Raw genomic sequence first — 21,746 nt, 5'->3', positions numbered from 1 at the left:
CTAGAGACTGTCATACAGAGTGAAGTAAGTCAGAAAGAGAAAAACAAATATCATATATTAACGCATATATGTGGAACCTAGAAAATGGTACAGATGAACCGGTTTGCAGAGCAGAAATTGAGACACAGAAGTAGAGAAAAAAACGTATGACAAGGGGGAAAGCGGCGGGGGGTGTGGTGTGATGAATTGGGAGATTGGGATTGACATGTATACACTGATGTGTATAAAATGGATGACTAATAAGAACCTGCTGTATAAAAAAATAAATTAAATTAAATTAAAAAAAAAAGAAAAGCACTATTCACTATTCACAAAAGGGCACAACTTGTTATTCTAAAAATTGGTAAATAAAAAGGAAAAAATTCAAGCCTTTATCCTACCCTTCTTGTAGTAACTATTATTTCAGGGGAAACAAACAGCTAGTGAAATAAAGTTCTACTCTGTAGAATAATTCCAATTCAGAAATTTGGAAGGAATAAGAGAATTAGAAAAAATCACCATTTTGCAACCCCTGTAGAAACAATGGATCAAGACAATGTAGTCGGGACTTTCCTGGTGGCACAGTGGTTAAGAATCCACCTGCCAAAGCAGAGGACACAGGTTCGATCCCTGGTCCGGGAAGATCCCACATGCCACGGAGCAACTAAGCCCAGGAGCCACAACTACTGAGCCTGAGCTCTAAAGCCTGTGAGCCGCAACCACTGAAGCCCGCACACCTAGAGTCCATGCTCCACAACAAGAGAAGCCACTGCAATGAGAAGCCCGCACACAGCAACAAAGAGTAGCCCCCGCTCTATGCAACTAGAGAAAGCCCGCACGCAGCAATGAAGACCCAACGCAGCCAAAAATAAATAAATAAATAAATGTATTAAAAAAAAAAAAAAGACAATGTACTCTTGCCAAAAACAGCAACAGCAACAACATGAATTTCATCAAGCCTCTGGGTCTAACTACAAGTTCACAGGAAATGTGGAGGATAGAGGAACACGTTAAACAACACTGCAAGGATGCGATCAATGAAATCCAGAATGTAGACTATTCTATCAAACTAAGAACTTCATTTCTCAAGAAATAAATGGCACGGCCAAAATTTAAAAGAAAAAAAAAGTAGGGGAGGGGGAACTCTTACATATTAAGAGAGACTTAAGAGAGATGTCAACCAAATGCAATGTCCCTACCATGTGACGTGAATCTTGATTTGAACAACTCAATGGTAAAAGGATATTTTTGAGATAGCGGGAGAAATTAAACACTGGCTGGTAGATTTTATATGGTACTGAGAAATAACTTAATTTTCTTAGGTGTTTTAGACTATAGTGTTTATGTTATTAATAAAGGAGTCCCCTAATGTAAATTATGGACTTTAGTTAATAATAATGTATCAATACTGGTTCACCAATTGTAACAAATATACTACACTAATGCAAGATGTTATTAATAGAGGAAACTGTAGATGGGGACTCTGCATTTTCTGCTCATTTTTTCTGTAAACCTAAACCAGTTCCAAAAAGTAAAGTCTTAATTAAAAAAAAGACACACTGGAACATGGGCTTCCTCTCCAATGAGATTCTCCAATCCATTCTTAAAACTGGTCACCTGAAGAGTTTCCATAGTGTTATTATTTCACTTTCTCAATAATGCAGATTTTCCCAAATTTTCCTAATGTTTAACATAAGCTACTTCTCATATCATTCTTTTTTTTTTTTCTTGGTAGGGAATAAGTGACTAAGACTTTCTATGTTCCAATAGATATAATTTAATGGATTCACAAAATCATCAATCATCAACAAAGCTCTTACAGGCAAAGTAATGTCTGTCAATTTTTGATATATTTCCAAACACCCCTGCCCCAACCTCAACCCAAGAGATTTCTTAACTGGCCTGTAATTCATAACTCTGAAATAAAGAATATTTTCATTAAAAAATAAAAAGGGAGACCTTATCTATTAGATAAAGATACATACTGAAGTATTTACAGATGATATGATGCCTAGGATTTCTTTTGAAATACTTCAGCAAGCTGGGAAAAAATGTAGGACATAGAGGCAACAAGCCTGGCCAAACAATGATACTTACCGAAGCTGAGTAACATGTACATGAATGTTCATTATACAATTCTATGTTTGTGTATATTTAAGATTTTTCATAATAAAAAATTAGGGGAAAAAAACAAATTTAAGATTTGCCTGTCTCACTGCAGTATTCTAGACATGTATCAAATTTTGTTAAGATTGGAAAGGAAATCTATCTTTTTAAAAAGTATTGATGGTAGGTACTGCAGAATTACTAGTGATCAGATTTGGAATCACAGGACAAAAGGGCTTTTTTTCCCTCTTATACCAGCACTGTAAATAAAACTTATTAAACTGAAAAAAAAAATAGAGTGGTGCGGTGAGATAAAGTTCAAGAGACCATAAAAATGGAGAAGTAAAGATAGGTAGAATGTCACTATAAAATATTTATTAAGATGGGAGAGAAGAGAGAAAAAAGAATCTAACAGAGTAGGGAGGCAATAACACTTTGCACAGTGTCAAAGCAAATAAATTGAAAACAAAGGTTTGAAGATAGTATAGTCATAAATTGAGAGAAGAAACACAAATAAATGGTTATATAGAGATGTAGCTCTGAACAATGATATTAATAAAAGGAAAAGCTTAATAAGTTTTACAGTTCTATTTAATAAGGAAACTTCAGAGAATAACTGAGTATAGAAGTACTACCTAAGAGGCCTATAGACAAGTGGTCTAGTTGAGCAGTGACTAAAACATTCAGACTCATTTGTAAAACCCAAGTACAATTCAGGAGTTTAGCTTGATTCAATAGAGAATTGTAGGATATACATCCAGAATATTTCAGACAGCTTTGAAAAGATAGTTATCTGCTATAGTAGCGTGGGGAAGGTCATTCAGAAGGAAAGATGAGGTAAAATGCTAAGGCCTTTGCACTTTAGGGCCAATGAGAAAGGAACATACTACTATGAGAGTTATGCACGAGCCGAGGAAATCTAGGATTGTTAAGTACAGGAAAGACTGGGAGAAAACTGAGAACTGAAGGAATCCAGGAAAAGACATTATGAGAATTTTGAATAGGGGGATTGATTTTTAAAAGAAATAAAACTTAGGGTTCAGGCTAAATTCATCATAAAAAAACAAAGAAAAGAAACAAATCCTATACTAGTTATCAAAAACTGAACATCAACTTTAAACCAACCAATCCTATAAAGGGCTAGCCTCTGGTTATATACCTTTTCCTTGCACATTCAGCCTTTTTACTGGGGTCACTGAGTAAGAAAATGATTATGCCAACAGGCAGGCAGGAGCCAGCAGCTCAGCCCCATAAAAATGTTCTCAAAGGGTACAGATTCCAAAACACCTTCAACAAAAGGAAATTGTGAGGCGTAAGTATGCAGAAGGCATAGTCAGAAAGCCAAGAAAAGAAAGTCAAGGGCTGTCCATTGAAATACAGACCAAAAGATTAAAAATCTATTTATTTTGGAAAGTGAAGGGTCCTGAGGAATAGGATGTCACGTGGTTATAAGCAAGCAAGAAAAACATTTTAGGTAATAGTACGAAAGATAAAATAAGAAGGAAAGGAGACTCAACATCCAAGGATCTCTATTTCACCCATTTAAAGGTACTAAGCTGTTCTTCAAGCTTTATCACATACAATGCTAAGTAAACCATGGCCAAAATAGGCAGGAGAACTTACTGAAAGGGCTACAAAGCTGTATCCTGCCTCATCTGGAAGCATCTCCTCAGGACCAAGTAGGAGAAAGACAGGTGAAGCAGCACCGTCCAAGCCAAGCTGATGTTGACATACCCTTTATGGACTTGGCTGAAAGTAAAACAGATCTCTTGGGATCCGTGCAAACCACGAAGAGGTAGTTCCAGCTGCACCTGTTTGTGGCCGCTATGTCACTGAGCTGGAAACAGCTCGAAAGAAATAGGGAAAAAGCAGAAAAGGTGAGAAAAAGAGAACACCATCCTCTTCTCTATTCTTTCTTCTCCAGTCATCCATTTTTTCTAGTAGTGACAATGGGTGCTGATCTATCCACTGTCTTCCTGATTTCCCATGTTTTAGGAAAGCTAAGTTTAGGCTAAAAGTAACTATTAAACAGAGCTATAATTTTATTAGCATCATGCTCTAATGAAATGAGCCAACTAGTAGAGAAACTCGGACAATGAGAAAGCTTAAGGCAAAGAGCAATGATTAAAAGAATAGATGTTGCCAGAATACATAATACACATTTCATTAACTTAACAGAAACTAATTTACTAGAATTCCAAACATCATCACATCAGTGATTCACAAAGACAGCACAATCACCCTAGAGACTACACAGCCATGAATTTGAGAGTCCTAAGCTACACAGCATTTTTTTTTTAGTAAAAGGCGAAAGATTTATTCAATCTGAAGAGAAACCAGAGTATACACAGCATTTTGTCCTTCCTATTTCTACCAACTACAGTTATTTCTACCAATTATAGCAACTTCCTTTGCTCTCTATGTTAGTACTAAGTTCCTTTAGATGCTAATGAATGTCCCATAGCAATATCAAACCTTCTAGAGCTTAACAAGATCATTTAATGTGCTAATCACCCCTATTTAATTTTGATTCAGATAAAACAGTTAAATATCAGTAATACCAGATTATGTCATAAACTGAAAATACAAAGATGAATCAAACTAGCCATGTATTCAGGGTTTTTAATCACTTGATTGATGTCAGAAAAAAAGTTATTTATGCTTGTGGTAAAACAATAGGGATCCAAGTCGTAAAATGGACCTCAAAAATGATGACAGGGCCAGAAAGAGTTATTCGATGAAACTGAAGCTAATGAAATCAACATATAACAAATACTATTATTTTTAATCCATCCTTCAGTGTGATTTGAAGGCAGCTTCCTTAATGGGATTAAAGCATGTTTAACATACAAAAACATAAGTAGAAACAACTCAGAGGTGTTCATGTTTGGCTATTTTTTTAAAAAAGGCAAGTTTTACCATAACAGACATTATGAAAACACTTTCTAAAGCAGAATGTTTCAGGTTATTCACTCTCTCTCATCCTTGCTCACCATGAAAAGGAATTCCCAAAGTCCAATTACTCTAAGCAATCAGTATTTCTACAACTACTAGTGATAAAATTTCCAAGAGAAAAACGTTCAGCATGTTTAAACCAAGCTGACACCAGAATATTCAATTGATAGTTAGAGAATGTAATTGAGGTTCACAAAGGTAACAATAAATTATAAACTGTTTGGTATATCATACAAGCAGCTTACCTTGTAGTTTTTTCAATACAGCAACCTCCATTTTCAGAACTTGTTTTGGTTGTTGAGCTGATTCCACCTTCAGTGCAACATTTTCCCTGGTAAGCATGTCCAAGGCATCGTAAATTTCTCCAAAGCCCCCACCCCCAATCTTCCTCAACTGCACGGGAAATAAAATAAGAACACACACACACAAAATTACTAGAAGATTCTAATTAGAAACTAATTCATCTCTTATATTTAGAAAATAATATATAATTTGCCTATCCTTATTTTATGATAAAAGATCTCAATATTGTTAACTAGGCATATGCCAAGAACAAACACCTAGAAATAACATCAAAATCTTTTCTCACAGTTTTGTCCACAAAAAGTACTGAATTTATTTCAGCCACAAACAATTTTAAAATCTGGTCTACAGCCAGCATCAGAAATATCATAAAAGACACAATATCTGAAAGCTTCACTTCCCACAAATACCCCTCAACAACCCTATTTATTCTAATTCTAAGGCAATCATTTGAAGACTTTTTAAATCCATAAAATCTTTCTGCCAACTGAAATCTTATCTGCAACCTGACTGAGACATGTATGTGGGGAGGCTGGAGAACGGACGGGGGCAGCCAGAGCCCAGCCCTCTCAGCACCATTTACCCTCCGTTCTGAGGCACTGAACAGGCTCCACAGAACAGGCATAAAGCTCCTGTTCTAAACTATTCCAGTGTTCACTATATATCCATACGCTCAAATAATAGTAAACTCTAACCAAATTAAATATTTTCATCAGGGAATTCCCTGGCAGTCCAGTGGTTGGGAGCTGGTGCTTTCATTGCTGTGGCCCGGGGTTCAATCGCTGGTTGGGGAACTAAGATCCTGCAAGCCACGTGGGACAGCCAAACAAACAAACAAACAAACAAACAAATACTTTCATCAAACACTTCATATTCTCCCTACTAAAATGTGTTAGCTTAACTGGGGAATATTGGGGTCTTTGAGTATTAAAAGCAAATTTTATGTTAATCAACTATACTCCAATATAAAATAAAAAGTTTAAAAAAATAATAAAATAAAATAAAAGCAAGTTCTGAAGAGATAGTGACAACTGGAACTGTAGAGCTGTGAGAAACTGGGGTGGGAGGGGGGAGGTGACATACTTCAACCTAGATACAGCATGACATTAGCCTTCTTCCATTTCCTGAAACTCAGTCTTCTCCTTAGCACGTTATCAAGCAGCTAGGATGTGATATAATGTAGGAAGTCATCACTGGAGGCACCAGGTCCTAAATCTTAACCACCCCAGAGGCCTCACCTCAAGTCCTACTTCTTTCTCCACACAGTCTGTACTGATTTCTCCATCTAGGCTGATTCCTTTATCTCTTCCAAATTTCTATAGGAATTATGTGCTTAATCATTTAATTAACCATTTTACTATAAATACCTCAGGTATCACCTGTATTAATACACCATACAGTGTTTCAACTCATACTGTTTAACTTTCCATTGTCAATGCCCTATCCCCCTACAATGAAACTAATCTTCAAAGAGAGGGCCACTCCTTCTATTTTTTATTTCTCCCATAGCATTTGGCAAAGTGGTAACTATATAATTATTGCTAAATAACTATTTACTGCTTTGTATATATGAGCCACAATCCTTCCTTATTCTGGTTTGGTGATGGGAAGAGATAACACAAGAAACTCTGATACGAGTTTGGGACTAAAAAAAGTTCTAGAACTTAATTTCAGTTAAATAAATTATCTTTTTTGGGCCCTGACTGGGGCCCAATCATAATAATCTTATGATTATTTATATTTTGTCCATTAAACAAAGACTGTGAAACTCTAAAAACTCATAAACAGTACCAAAGAGACATCTTTCTAATTATGGACTCTGATGCGAGGTGGCTTCATGTTTTTACCTCACAAAGAACCTTACCAAACAACAGAACAAAAATTCTAAGCTGAAATAAATGATTTTGCTCCTTGGTCTATTCCTATAAAATCATTTGAACAATAATAGAGCATGAATTTTTTTTTTAATTGAGCTTAACAAAGCCCTAAGACATTGCCAATGTTTATATGGCAGAGAGACAGAGGTAATTTAGTACAATGATGATATGCAGACTAGGGAAAGAATAGAGGTAAGATTGTGGCAGACTGTATTTTCTAAATATGGCCACAAAATAGTGCCCATCCTTTTTGCTCTTCTGTGACCTCGCCACTCCCCCATCAAGAGGCACAGTCCATTTCCCCACCCTCTTAAACCTGGGTGGATCTTGTGACTACTTTAACCAACCGAACACTCTCAAGAGCCAGCCACCATGTAAAAAGTGTGTCCATCCTGAGAAGCCATAGCCCTGTAGAGAGGTCCTAGAAAATGGGCCACCAGTTTGGGGGTAAGGGAACTAAGGACCCCAAGGCACCAAAGAAGCCATCTGGAAGTGGACCTTCCAATCCCCAAACCTGCTAGTGCCACATGGCTACGAGACAAACCACCCTGGCAAATTCTTCTTAAATTCCTAATCCACAAGACTGTGAGCAAAATAAATGACTGTTTTAAGCCTCTAAGTTTTGATGCAGTTTGTTATGTAACAGTAGATAACCAAAACACCATCCTTAACAATGAGCCTGTAATTTTTTACTAAAAATGCCACTATGACTCTCAGATTTGGGGGACATGCTCCATACATTTATTAGCTCTCATTACCAGGACAGAGCAACTATGCCAGACGTAGCTTCATTTGTCACCTTTTGATATGTCTACTGAAGAAAGCCAACCTTTACCACAGCTCTTAACACAAAGCTCCCACCAAAGCAACACTCATGCCTGACTTACATTAAAGATTACCAATTGCTGGAATCTCCCTGCACCAGTCCATGATGATGAAAAGGTTCTTTTCTTATATTTACTCAAGTAAACTTTCAAAGCCTACTGATTTGCCTTATCAGTAAAACACTGTACCATAGAAACAAAATTTTTATTTCTAAAAGAAGAATCTCCTTTTTCCAATCTGTTGATAGACTAAGGAAACTATTAAATAGCTTTGCTAAACTTGCTAATGGAACAAAACTTTGGTTACCAAAGACTGGGTAGCCATAAAATATATTTAAATATATCCAAAACAAAAATAGCTTCTTTCATAGGAGGAAAGATGGCAGATTCCAAGTCTAGGGCAAGGAAGCCATCAAAAGACTATTAGGATCATGTTAAAAGCACTCAGGAGACAACCTGAAGGAGGTCCCCTTAGTCAAATGAGACAATTTGTGCATCAATAAGAATGATAACTAGAATCAATAAGAATGATAACTAATGTGGACTGAAATACATTAAATATGCTTAAATCCATGAATTCTTAATTATATTTTAAAAAATTTCATTGGTCACTTTTAGAAGATGCTAGGGAACCAGTTCATTATTTTCAAAACTGGTGAATTAAGAAAAGAATCAAGCATTTATCCTGTATTCCTAGTCAAATTGTATCTCGGGGTAGTCAGATAGTTAAATGATGGGAAATTTCTCTTCATAGATGTACTTCAACTAATAAATGAAGGAATGATAGACTATCACCAGTCTGCAATCCCTAATGAATTAACAGACCTAGACAATGATGATCAATAGTGCTAACATCACAAAAAATGATGGGCAATAAGACATTATATGCCTCCCATCCAAAGTTCACAATACCCTTTATGAAAAAAGAAATGCCCCTACTTCAATAAACAAACCTGAAGTCAGATCTGATCAAGCCTCTCTAAATAACTAACAGTTTACATAAAATACATGAGACAGAGAAACGTGTTAACACCACATGGAAGCAACAGAAAAAATCCAAACTGTGAAAAATTCTACAGGCAAATAACCTAGTTTCTTTAAGAAATAAACTGTAAGGAAAAAAAGAGAGATGAAAAGGAACCTAGAAATTAAACGAAACTTAAGTGATGTAAACCAACTGCAATATCCAGACTTTACTTGGATTTGGTTGATTCAACTGTTAAAAATAAATTACAGAACAATTAGGAAAATGTGAAAGTTGGAAGGATACCTAATGATATTAAGAAATGATTGCTTTTCTAGATGTGATAATGATATTATGATTATATTTTAAGAAGAAGTCTATATTTTAGAGATATATACTGAAGTGCGTAAAGAGAAATGCTAAGGTAAAATATTGGCTTCAAAATATTCTGGGAGAGAGGTTAAAGAGATGAAACAAGATTGACCATCAGTCTATAACTGTTTAAGCTGGGGCATGAGTACCTGGAGGTTCTTTATAACAGTCTCACTATTTTAATGTATACTTACAATTTTCCTTAATAAAATGTTAAAAAATAAAAAAGGGCAGTTCACTGTACTGTATTTTTTTTTCAACTGTTCTTTCCCTAAGTATACTTTTATTTACCTTACTCAGTAGTAGCTATCAGAGGACTTCACTGGTGGTGCAGTGGTTAAGAATCCGCCTGCCAGTGCAGGGGACACGGCCTTGACCCCTGGTCGGGGAAGATCCCACATGCTGCGGAGCAACTAAGCCCGTGCGCCACAACTACTGAGCCGGCGCTCTAGAGCCCATGAGCCACGTCTACTGAGCCTGTGTGCCACAACTACTGAAGCCCACGCACCTAGAGCCTGTGCTCTGCAACAAGACAAGCCAACGCAATGAGAAGCCTGCACAGCGCAACGAAGAGTAGCTCCCACTCGCCACAACTAGAGAAAGCCCTCCTGCGGTGACAAAGACCCAACACAGCCAAAAATAAATAAATGAATAAATAAATTTTAAAAAAAATAGTAGCTATCAGAGTTTAGGAAAATTTATTCCTGTAAGAAGAATAAGAATTAGGGCATAAACAGAAGCTAATCACAGGAAAAGAACCAAATATAACTGCTTTAGGCATATAAACAATATATGTATTATTTCCTAATGAAATGCTTTTATCAAGATACCAAAAGTTACCCCCTCATATGTACGCAGCCCCTCGCCCCACCCCGCCCCTCTCTCTCCCTGATGTATACTCACTACTTTCCATCTTTCTTTGACCAGGATTCCAACACTGAGGATATCTGGCTGCTCTCCTCCTCCACTCATTGCAATTCACTGATGTGGTAGAACGGCTACACAGGCATCCAGCTCCCAAGGGTGGTTTCCATTTAAACTGAAATAAAAGAAACACAGCAGCATATCAGGACTAACTAATTAACATAAACATTCCAGCACCAAGTAATACTACTAATCCTATACATTAATTAGGTTGCTTCACTGGAAAGAGGGGAAAAACCCCACAAACTCAGTTCTAAAATCTGTTTAGTACATGTAAAAAAAAAAGTACTTATCTTTTCATTACAGATGCCCAGTGAAATAGCCAGACATTAAAGAAGCATTATAACACAAATATAATTTACAATAACTGAGATTGCTAGACCTCAGGATAAGCATGGTGTCAATGGCAGTTGACCCAGACTACTATCCTTAGTCCAACACATTGCTACGGAAAAAAAAATCGTACCTAATTTACAACAGCTTACAATTTAATAGGTTGTAACTTAGAGCTTAACATCACCAGAGCTAATATAATTTTAATGTTACAAAATGCATTTAAAATGCATAGGAAATAAACATGAGCCACAGAAAAGGTCTGTTGATCAAACCAAATACAATGATATTGTAAGAAAAAAGGATAACAACATACCTGTAGAAAATGAAGATACTGCAGAAAAATATGGCCTAAAGGAGATAAAACTGTGACCTAATATTACAGAACAAACTAAAAGAAAGTAAGAAAAAGAAGCTTTAAAAGAACATAAATCATAATTAGAAAAGCTCTTAAATGAGAGAGCTAGGCAACAGAAAGACATAAAAAGAAATCTGAGCAAATTCAGACAAGGAACAGAAATTAAAGAAAAAGAAATGAAGATTCAAGTAGAAGAGACAAGAGAGAAAACAACATAAAATTAAGGGAGAAAAAATAAAGGGAAAAATGAAAAAAATTAAAAAGAAATTTAGAAATTAAAAGTGATAAAAGACAAAGTAAATATAAAATACGTATTATAAAAGGCCGCCAAAGGGCTTCCCTGGTGGCGCAGTGGTTAAGAATCTGCCTGCCGGGCTTCCCTGGTGGCACAGTGGTTGAGAATCTGCCTGCTAATGCAGGGGGCACGGGTTCGAGCCCTGGTCTGGGAAGATCCCACATGCCGCAGAGCAACTGGGCCCGTGAGCCACAACTGCTGAGCCTGCGCGTCTGGCGCCTGTGCCCCGCAACGGGAGGGGCCGCGATAGTGAGAGGTCTGCACACTGCGATGAAGAGTGGCCCCCGCTTGCCGCAACTAGAGAAAGCCCTCGCACGAAACGAAGACCCAACACAGCTATAAATAAATAAATAAATAAAGTAGCTATTAATTAAAAAAAAAAAAAGTTCTATTGTTCTATTAAAAAAACAAACAAACAAAAAAAGAATCTGCCTGCCAATGCAGGGGACATGGGTTCAAGCCCCAGTCCAGGAAGATTCCACATGCCGTGGGGCAACTAAGCCCGTGTGCCACAACTACTGAGCCTGCGCTCTAGAGCCCGCGAGCCACAACTACTGAAGCCCACATGCCTAGAGCCCGAGCTCCGCAACTGAGAAGTCCGTGCACTGCAAGGAAGAGTAGCCCCCGCTTGACACAACTAAAGAAAGCCCGTGTGCAGCAACGAAGACCTAATGCAGCCAAAAATAAATTAAAAGAAAAAAAGGCTGCCAAAAAAAACCCCAAAGCTATGAGATGGGACAAATATTAGCCACTCTAATTCAAGAAAATAATTTCTGGAAATTAAAAAAGGACTAAATCTGCAGGTTGAAATGGTATACTACATATCTGGGAAAACAACTCAGAAGAAGGTCAATGCCAAAACACAATCTAGTAAAGCTACTGAATTTTAAAGGGAAAAAAATTTCACTGGACGTATGTGCAGAAAGTCCAAATTATACATAAGGGGAAAAAAAATCAGACTGGGAACAGACATTGGCACAAACAGCTTATTGCATATTTAAGTATCCAGGGAAATGTGAGCCAAGTGTGTTCTATCCAGCCAAAGTAACCTTCAAGGCTAAAGCAAACAGTTATGAACACACAGAACTCAAATAATATTGTTCCCAAGAAATGCCCCTAGGAATCAACTACGTAACAAGTATCAGACAATCAAATTATGATAGAAAATTTGGCATGAGGATCGGCCTGAAAAGGCTTAAAAGCAATGATAACCCAGTAGCGATGAGAACCCCTGCCTCCATATTGTGAAGTCTAAACATCATAGGCACTAAAAGAAATAAGAGCTCCTTGAAGAAATGGCTTATTCCAGGTCTGGCACAGGAAATTATGCACAATGAACTTGGGGCATCTTGTCAAATCAGAAAGCAAAAATGTTACCAGTACTACTACTAACAAGCCAAAAGGAATTCAGACACAAGTCAAAGAATTCTCATTTGCCAAAGATGAAACAATTTGAGCAGATACAAGAATGGTGACTGCAGTGATTGAAAAACATCAAAAACATAAACGGACTTCCCTGGTGGTGCAGTGGTTAAGAATCCACCTGCCAATGAAGGGGACACAGGTTCAAGCCCTGGCCCGGGAAGATCCCACATGCCACGGAGGAACTAAGCCCATGCGTCACAACTACTGAGCCTGCGCTCTAGAGCCCACAAGCCACAACTACTGAAGCCCATGCACCTAGAGCCTGTGCTCCGTAACAAGAGAGCCCATGCTCCACAACAAGAGAGCCCACCGCACTGAGAAGCCCACGCACTGCAATGAAGAGTAGCCCCCGCTCGCCGCAACTAGAGAAAGCCCACGCGCAGCAACGAAGACCCAATGCAGCCAAAAATAAATAAATAAAAATAAATTTATAAAAAATAAATAAATTTAAAAAATAAACACTCATGAGTTCATAATGACACTCAAAAAAGAAAAAAGAATTTTGGAGGTCAATTTTGGAGGTTGCTAGGGCACAACTCATTATTCTGAAAATTATCAAATAAATAGAAAGAATCAAGCATTTATCCTGCCTTTCTGATATGAACAGTATTTTGGGGAAACCAAAGAGATGATAAAGGCAACTTTTTCCTTAGAGAATAGTCACAGGTAATAAGTGCAGAAGAAATTATAGAATTAGAAAATCACCATTTTCTAATCCCTGGTTAAATAATGAATCTAGGCAATGACCATCAATGGCTGCTAAAACCATAAAGTAAAAAGTGGATGGAGAACTTTAATATGGAAGGATCAAGTTGAACTCAATGATCAACATTAACATCACTAAAAGGTAAACAATGAAACATGAAGTGCTTCCTGACAGATGCAACAAAATTTTCTCAGTACCACCTATGAAGTCTCTTGCCTTAAAACAAACAAAAAACCTCTAAATCTAATCAAGCTTCTAGATTTAATTATAAGTTTACAAAAATAAGGGGGATCAAGGTACATGTTAAATGACAACATGAAGATACAATGAGCTAAATCCATGATTATGGAGATCCTAAAGAACAAAATGACCCATATAAATGACAAAATGACCCAAGACAAATGGCATGTAAAATAAAAAAGCTTTACACTGCACATTATAAGAAACAAGATATGTATCAACCTAAGGCAGCAACTAGCAATCAGATAAAATTAAGCAAGTACTGGGTAAGGAATAATTGGTAATTTTGTAGGCTGTAAAAATAGTAGTGTAGTTATGTTTATAAAGTCTTTCTCTGTAAGAAATACATAAACTACCAATGTACAAAGTGATAAAAGGTCTTATATTTGCTTTAAAGCACTCTACGGGGAAAAGGAGTTATTGTTTTGGGGGTAGAAGATCAAATGAGGTAAGAATGAGAGAATTTTTATAATTTTTGTATGATGGGTATATGTAAATCCATTATACTGTTTCTGGGCATAACTGCAATATTCTATACTAAAAGTAAAAAACAAGAGATGCATAGATTAAAAAGGTCTAGAGTTTGTTTTAACAAATGGGGCTGGGACAAGTAAATATCCACATGCAAAAGAACAAATTTGTACCCCTACCTAACATCATACACAAAAATTAACTAAAAATGGATCAAAGACTTAAATGTAAAAGCTAAAACTCTTAAAAGAAATCACAGGCATAAATCTTCACTGACCTTGGATTAAGCAATGATTTCTTAGGTATGACACCTAGAGCACAGCAAACCAAAGAAAATAGATAAATTGGACTCTGTCAAAATATTTTAAATTTTATATGCTAAAAGACAACCTATGAAATTGGGGGAAATAATTGCAAACTATTTATCTGATACGTGGTTAATACCCAGAATAGATAAAGAATAAGTCAACAAAACAAAAATCAAATAATTCAATTAAAAAATGGGCAAATGGCCTGAATAAACAGTCCTGCAAAGAAGATATACAAATAGCCAAAAAGCACATGAAAAAAATGCTCAAAATCTAGAGAACGGCAAATCAAAACCATACGAAAAATCGCCTCATGCTCACTAGGATGGCTACTATTAAAAGAAGAAAATAATGAGTGCTGACAAGGATGTGGAGAAACTGGAACTCTTGTACACTGTGCATGGGGATATAAAATGATGCAGTCACTATGAAAAACAGTATGGCAGTTGCTAAAAAAATTAAACAATCAATTCCCATATGATTCAGCAATTCCACTTCTGGGTACATACCCCCAAAAATTGAAAGCAAGAACTCAGACAAATATATTTGTACATTCAAGCCCACAGCAGCATTCTTCACAATTGCCAAAAGGTGGAAGCAGCCCACACGTCCATCTACAGTTGAATGGATAAAGAAAATGTGGAATATACACACAATGGAATATTATTCAGTCTTTAAAAAGGAAATCCCGTCACATGCTACAACAGGAATGAACCTGGCTGAGTGATAAAGCCAGTCACAAAAGGACAAATACTCTTTATGATTCTATTTATATGAGACATCCAGAGCAGTCAAAATCATGGGAACAGAAAGAAGAATGGTGGTTACTTGAGGCAGGAGGCGGGAGGGGGCATTGTTTTTCAATTGGTATAGAATTTTAGTTTTGCAAGATGAAAAACTTCTAGAAATCTGTTTTGAAACAATGTGAATATACTTAACACTACTGACTGTATACTTAAAAATGATTAAGATGGTAAATTTTATGTTATGTGTTCTTTATCACAGTAAAAAAAAAAAAAAGGTATGGGCCCCATGGAGGAGAATATGGTAATATTCAGCATAATAAAATAATTTATATTTAAAGTCTAATCCAGCAATTCCACTTCAAGGAACCTATTCCAAAGGTACAATGGCAAAAACATGTGAAATGACTTCTTCACAAGCCTTTTCACTATAACATTATTTATAATTACAAAAGGCTACAGAAAAAACTAACAGTCACTCAATAGGGGATTGGTTGAACGTAAAATGATTCACTTATGTCACGGAGTACTAGTCCAGGAATTAGAAATATATTGACACAGAGTGATTTTCAGGATATATTGTTAAGTGAAAAAAAAAAATAAGATGCAGTGAAGGTTTACAGTATACTACTTTTCTGTAAAAGGAAGGTAAATGTTAAGTATATTAACATATTTGCTTTTATTATTTTAAAAAGGAACGAAAAGCCAAAAAGTGATGAAAATGATAGCAGAGATCAATACATTTTTTTCAGTAAAGGGCCAAATAATAAATATTTCAGTCTTTATAAGCTATATAATCTCTGTCATGGCTACTCAGCTCTGCCATTTTAAAATAAAAGAAGACATAGACAATACATAAACAAACGAATGTGTTCCAACAAAAATTTACTTACAAAAAGAGATGGGTGGCCAAATTTGGCCTGCAGACTATTGCTTGCCAACCTTTGTCCAAAAGAAAGGAGAAAACAGGATGGAGGGGATAAGGATAAAAGTCAGACTTCTAAGAATATATCTTGTGATATAGTTTTCATTTTGGAACAAAAATCATTGTTTTACGTACAAGAAAAAAAAAACTCCTATACTCCAAATTCAAAAAAGGACCATAGCAACAAAGTAATCATCAGAACTAGCTTCAAACTCACCCCAGGCTATCAATGACAGCTTCAAATTAGTGACCACACTTCAGAAAGTCAACCAATCAGTAACAGCCCCAGTGCATAACCACATCTGTTTATCAAAAGTTCAACCACTTCCTAAACACTCCCACTTCACCAATCCCTGAACTCTAAGCTTCACAACTCTCCCCTGAATGGAGACAAATAAATTTAGCATCTTGTTGACACTGAGTGGTGACCTCTTACTTCAAGACAATTAAAAGACAAATAAATTTTTAAAAAAACAAAAAAACAAATACTAAAAATGAAAGGAGTACAATCTCTAAAAATCTAAAACAAACTGAAACCAAGAACCGACTGCATACCAAGTATGTGACATTATCACACAGAAAATAATTCAAGTGGCTTTAAAATACAATATTTTGATTGTATACCCCTAGTGGGATATCGCTTAAGGAATAAAAGAACTATAAAGAAATCTTAGGCATACTGTGCATGTGCCAGTTTATTTTCCTAGGAGGTACAAACCTTAAATCTATAAATTCCTAAAAGGGGAGAGAGGAGAAGATGGCGGAAGAGTAAGACGCAGAGATCACCTTCCTCCCCACAGATACATCAGAAATAGATCTACACGTGGAACTGCTCCTATAGAACACCCACTGAACACTGGTAGAAGACCTCAGACCTCCCAAAAGGCAAGAAACTCCCCACGTACTTGGCCGTGTGGATGAAAGGCTCTTGGTGCTCCAGCCAGGCATCAGGGCTGTGCCTCTGAGGTGGGAGAGCCAACTTCAGGACACTGGTCCACAAGAGACCTCTCAGATCCACGTAATACCAAATGGCGAAAATCTCCCAGAGATCTCCATCTCAACACCAAGACCCAGCTTCACTCAACGACCAGCAAGCTACAGTGCTGGACACCCTATGCCAAACATCTAGCAAGACAGGAACACAGCCCCATCCATTAGCAGAGAGGCTGCCTAAAATCATAAGCCCACAGACACCCCAAAACACACCACCAGATGTGGACGTGCCCACCAGAAAGACAAGATCCAGCCTCATCCACCAGAACAGAGGCACTAATCCCCTCCACCAGGAAGCCTACACAACCCACTGAACCAACCTTAGCCACTAGGGACAGACACCAAAAAACAACGGGAACTACGAACCTGCAGCCTGCGAAAAGGAGATCCCAAACACAGTAAGATGAGCAAAATGAGAAGACAGAAAAACACAGAGGAGATGAAGGAGCAAGGTAAAAACACACCAGACCTAACAAATGAAGAGGAAATAGGCAGTCTACCTGAAAAAGAATTCAGAATAATGATAGTAAAGATGATCCAAAAACTTGGAAATAGAATAGACAAAATGCAAAAAACATTTAACAAGGACCTAGAAGAACTAAAAAGGAAACAAGCAATGATGAACAACACAATAAATGAAATTAAAAATACTCTAGAAGGGATCAATAGCAGAATAACTGAGGCAGAAGAACGGATAAGTGACCCGGAAGATAAAATAGTGGAAATAACTACTGCAGAGCAGAATAAAGAAAAAAGAATGAAAAGAACTGAGGACAGTCTCAGAGACCTCTGGGACAACATTAAATGCACCAACATTCGAATTATAGGGGTCCCAGAAGAAGAAGAGAAAAAGAAAGGGACTGAGAAAATATTTGAAGAGATTATAGTTGAAAACTTCCCTAATATGGGAAAGGAAATAGTTAATCAAGTCCTGGAAGCACAGAGAGTCCCATACAGGATAAATCCAAGGAGAAACACGCCAAGACACATATTAATCAAACTATCAAAAATTAAATATAAACAAAACATATTAAAAGCAGCAAGGGAAAAACAACAAATAACACACAAGGGAATCCCCATAAGGTTAACAGCTGATCTTTCAGCAGAAACTCTCCAAGCCAGAAGGGAGTGGCAGGACATATTTAAAGTGATGAAGGAGAAAAACTTACAACCAAGATTACTCTACCCAGCAAGGATCTCATTCAGATTTGATGGAGAAATTAAAACCTTTACAGACAAGCAAAAGCTCAGAGTTCAGCACCACCAAACCAGCTTTACAACAAATGCTAAAGGAACTTCTCTAGGCAAGAAACACAACAGAAGGAAAACACCTACAATAACAAACCCAAAACATTTAAGAAAATGGTAATAGGAACATACATATCGATAATCACCTTAAATGTAAATGGATTAAATGCTCCCAACAAAAGACAAAGACTGGCTGAATGGATACAAAAACAAGACCCGTATATATGCTGTCTACAAGAGACCCACTTCAGACCTAGGGACACATACAGACTGAAAGTGAGGGGATGGAAAAAGATACTCCATGCAAATGGAAATCAAAAGAAAGCTGGAGTAGCAATTCTCATATCAGACAAAATAGACTTTAAAATAAAGACTATTACAAGAGACAAAGAAGGACACTACATTAATGATCAAGGGATCGATCCAAGAAGAAGACATAACAATTGTAAATATTTATGCACCCAACATAGGAGCACCTCAATACATAAGGCAAATACTAAAGCCATAAAAGGGGAAAACGACAGTAACACAATCATAGTAGGGGACTTTAACACCCCACTTTCACCAATGGACAGATCATCCAAAATGAAAATAAATAAGGAAACACAAGCTTTAAATGACACATTAAACAAGATGGACTTACTTGATATTTATAGGACATTCCACCCAAAAACAACAGAATACACATTTTTCTCAAGTGCTCATGGAACATTCTCCAGGATAGATCATATCTTCGGTCACAAATCAAGTCTTGGTAAATTTAAGAAAATTGAAATCGTATCAAGTATCTTTCCCGACCACAACGCTATGAGACTAGATATCAATTACAGGAAAAGATCTGTAAAAAATACAAACACATGGAGGCTAAACAATACACTACTTAATAACCAAGTGATCACTGAAGAAATCAAAGGGGAAATCGAAAAATATCTAGAAACAAATGACAATGGAGACCTGACGACCCAAAACCTATGGGATGCAGCAAAAGCAGTTCTAAGAGGGAAGTTTATAGCAATACAATCCTACCTTAAGAAACAGGAAACATCTTAAATAAACAACCTAAACTTGCACCTAAAGCAATTAGAGAAAGAAGAACAAAAAAACCCCAAAGTTAGCAGAAGGAAAGAAATCATAAAGATCAGATCAGAAATAAATGAAAAAGAAATGAAAGAAACGATATCAAAGATCAATAAAACTAAAAGCTGGTTCTTTGAGAAGATAAACAAAATTGATAAGCCATTAGCCAGACTCATCAAGAAAAAAAGGGAGAAGACTCAAATCAATAGAATTAGAAATGAAAAAGGAGAAGTAACAACTGACACTGCAGAAATACAAACGATCATGAGAGATTACTACAAGTAACTATATGCCAATAAAATGGACAACCTGGAAGAAATGGACAAATTCTTACAAACGCACAACCTGCCGAGACTGAACCAGGAAGAAATACAAAATATGAACAGACCAATCACAAGCACTGAAATTGAAACTGTGATTAAAAATCTTCCAACAAACAAAAGCCCAGGACCAGATGGCTTCACAGGTGAATTCTATCAAACATTTAGAGAAGAGCTAACACCTATCCTTCTCAAACTCTTCCAAAATATTGCAGAGGGAGGAACACTCCCCAACGCATTCTACGAAGCCACCATCACCTTGATACCAAAACCAGACAAAGAAGTCACAAAGAAAGAAAACGACAGGCCAATATCACTGATGAACATAGATGCAAAAATCCTCAACAAAATACGAGCAAACAGAATCCAACAGCACATTAAAAGGATCATACACCATGATCAAGTGGGGTTTATTCCAGGAATGCAAGGATTCTTCAATATACGCAAATCAATCAACGTGATACATCATATTAACAAATTGAAGGAGAAAAACCATATGATCATCTCAATAGATGCAGAGAAAGCTTTCGAAAAAATTCAACACCCATTTATGATAAAAGCCCTGCAGAAAGTAGGCACAGAGGGAACTTTCCTCAACATAATAAAGGCCATATATGACAAACCCACAGCCAACATCATCCTCAATGGTGAAAAACTGAAACCATTTCCACTAAGATCAGGAACAAGACAAGGTTGCCCACTCTCAGCACTATTATTCAACATAGTTTTGGAAGTTTTAGCCACAGCAATCAGAGAAGAAAAAGAAATAAAAGGAATTCAAATTGGAAAAGAAGAAGTAAAGCTGTCACTGTTTGCAGATGACATGATACTATACATACAGAATCCTAAAGATGCTACCAGAAAACTCCTAGAGCTAATCAATGAATTTGGTAAAGTAGCAGGATACAAAATTAATGCACAGAAATCTCTTGCATTCCTATACACTAATGATGAAAAATCTGAAAGTGAAATTAAGAAAACACTCCCATTTACCATTGCAACAAAAAGAATAAAATATCTAGGAATAAACCTACCTAAGGAGACAAAAGACCTATATGCATAAAATTATAAGACACTGATGAAAGAAGTTAAAGATGATATCAATAGATGGAGAGATATACCATGTTCTTGGATTGGAAGAATCAACATTGTGAAAATGACTCTACTACCCAAAGCAATCTACAGATTCAATGCAATCCCTATCAAACTACCACTGGCATTTTTCACAGAACTAGAACAAAAAATTTCACAATTTGTATGGAGACACAAAAGACCCCGAATAGCCAAAGCAATCTTGAGAACGAAAAATGGAGCTGGAGGAATCAGGCTCCCTGACTTCAGACTATACTACAAAGCTACAGTAATCAAGACAGTATGCTACTGGCACAAAAACAGAAATATAGATCAACGGAACAGGATAGAAAGCCCAGAGATAAACCCACGCACATATGGTCACCTTATCTTTGATAAAGGAGGCAAGCATATACAGTGGAGAAAAGACAGCCTCTACAATAAGTGGTCCTGGGAAAACTGGACAGGTACATGTAAAAGTATGAAATTAGAACACTCCCTAACACCATACACAAAATTAAACTCAAAATGGATTAAAGACCTAAATGTAAGGCCAGACACTATCAAACTCTTAGAGGAAAACATAGGCAGAACACTCTATGACATAAATCACAGCAAGATCCTTTTTGACCCAGCCCCCAGAGAAATGGAAATAAAAACAAAAATAAACAAATGGGACCTAATGAAACTTAAAAGCTTTTGCACAGCAAAGGAAACCATAAACAAGACGAAAAGACAACCCTCAGAATGGGAGAAAATATTTGCAAACGAATCAACGGACAAAGGATTAATCTCCAAGATTTACAAGCAGCTCATGCAGCTCAATAACAAAAAAGCAAACAACCCAATCCAAAAATGGGCAGAAGACCTAAATACACATTTCTCCAAAGAAGATATACAGATGGCCAACAAACACATGAAAGAATGCT

At 36.7% G+C, this 21,746-nt stretch overlaps 1 protein-coding gene across 6 annotated transcripts in view; it reads right to left on the bottom strand.

The window, feature by feature from the left end:
• The window catches only part of TTBK2 (tau tubulin kinase 2), a 162,298-nt gene that overhangs the window by 98,528 nt on the left and 42,024 nt on the right, over window positions 1-21,746 (bottom strand). For 2 of the 6 annotated variants that reach the window (XM_036844336.1, XM_036844337.1), the window contains exons 2-3: window positions 10,284-10,419; window positions 5,286-5,433 (exon numbers count right to left, since the gene is read on the bottom strand). In XM_036844336.1, coding sequence (XP_036700231.1) covers window positions 5,286-5,433; window positions 10,284-10,352 — 217 coding nt within the window. In that variant the 5' untranslated portion in view covers window positions 10,353-10,419. Of the gene's footprint in view, window positions 1-3,708; window positions 3,767-5,285; window positions 5,434-10,283; window positions 10,420-21,746 lie in introns of those variants that run through there. The other 4 variants (XM_036844338.1, XM_036844342.1, XM_036844340.1 and 1 more) reach the window with 4 other exon arrangements.

This window comes from Balaenoptera musculus, chromosome 2 (assembly GCF_009873245.2).
Source record: "Balaenoptera musculus isolate JJ_BM4_2016_0621 chromosome 2, mBalMus1.pri.v3, whole genome shotgun sequence".
In the NCBI taxonomy this organism is placed as follows: Eukaryota; Metazoa; Chordata; class Mammalia; order Artiodactyla; family Balaenopteridae; genus Balaenoptera; species Balaenoptera musculus.
This window is presented reverse-complemented; position numbering and strand designations above follow the sequence as displayed.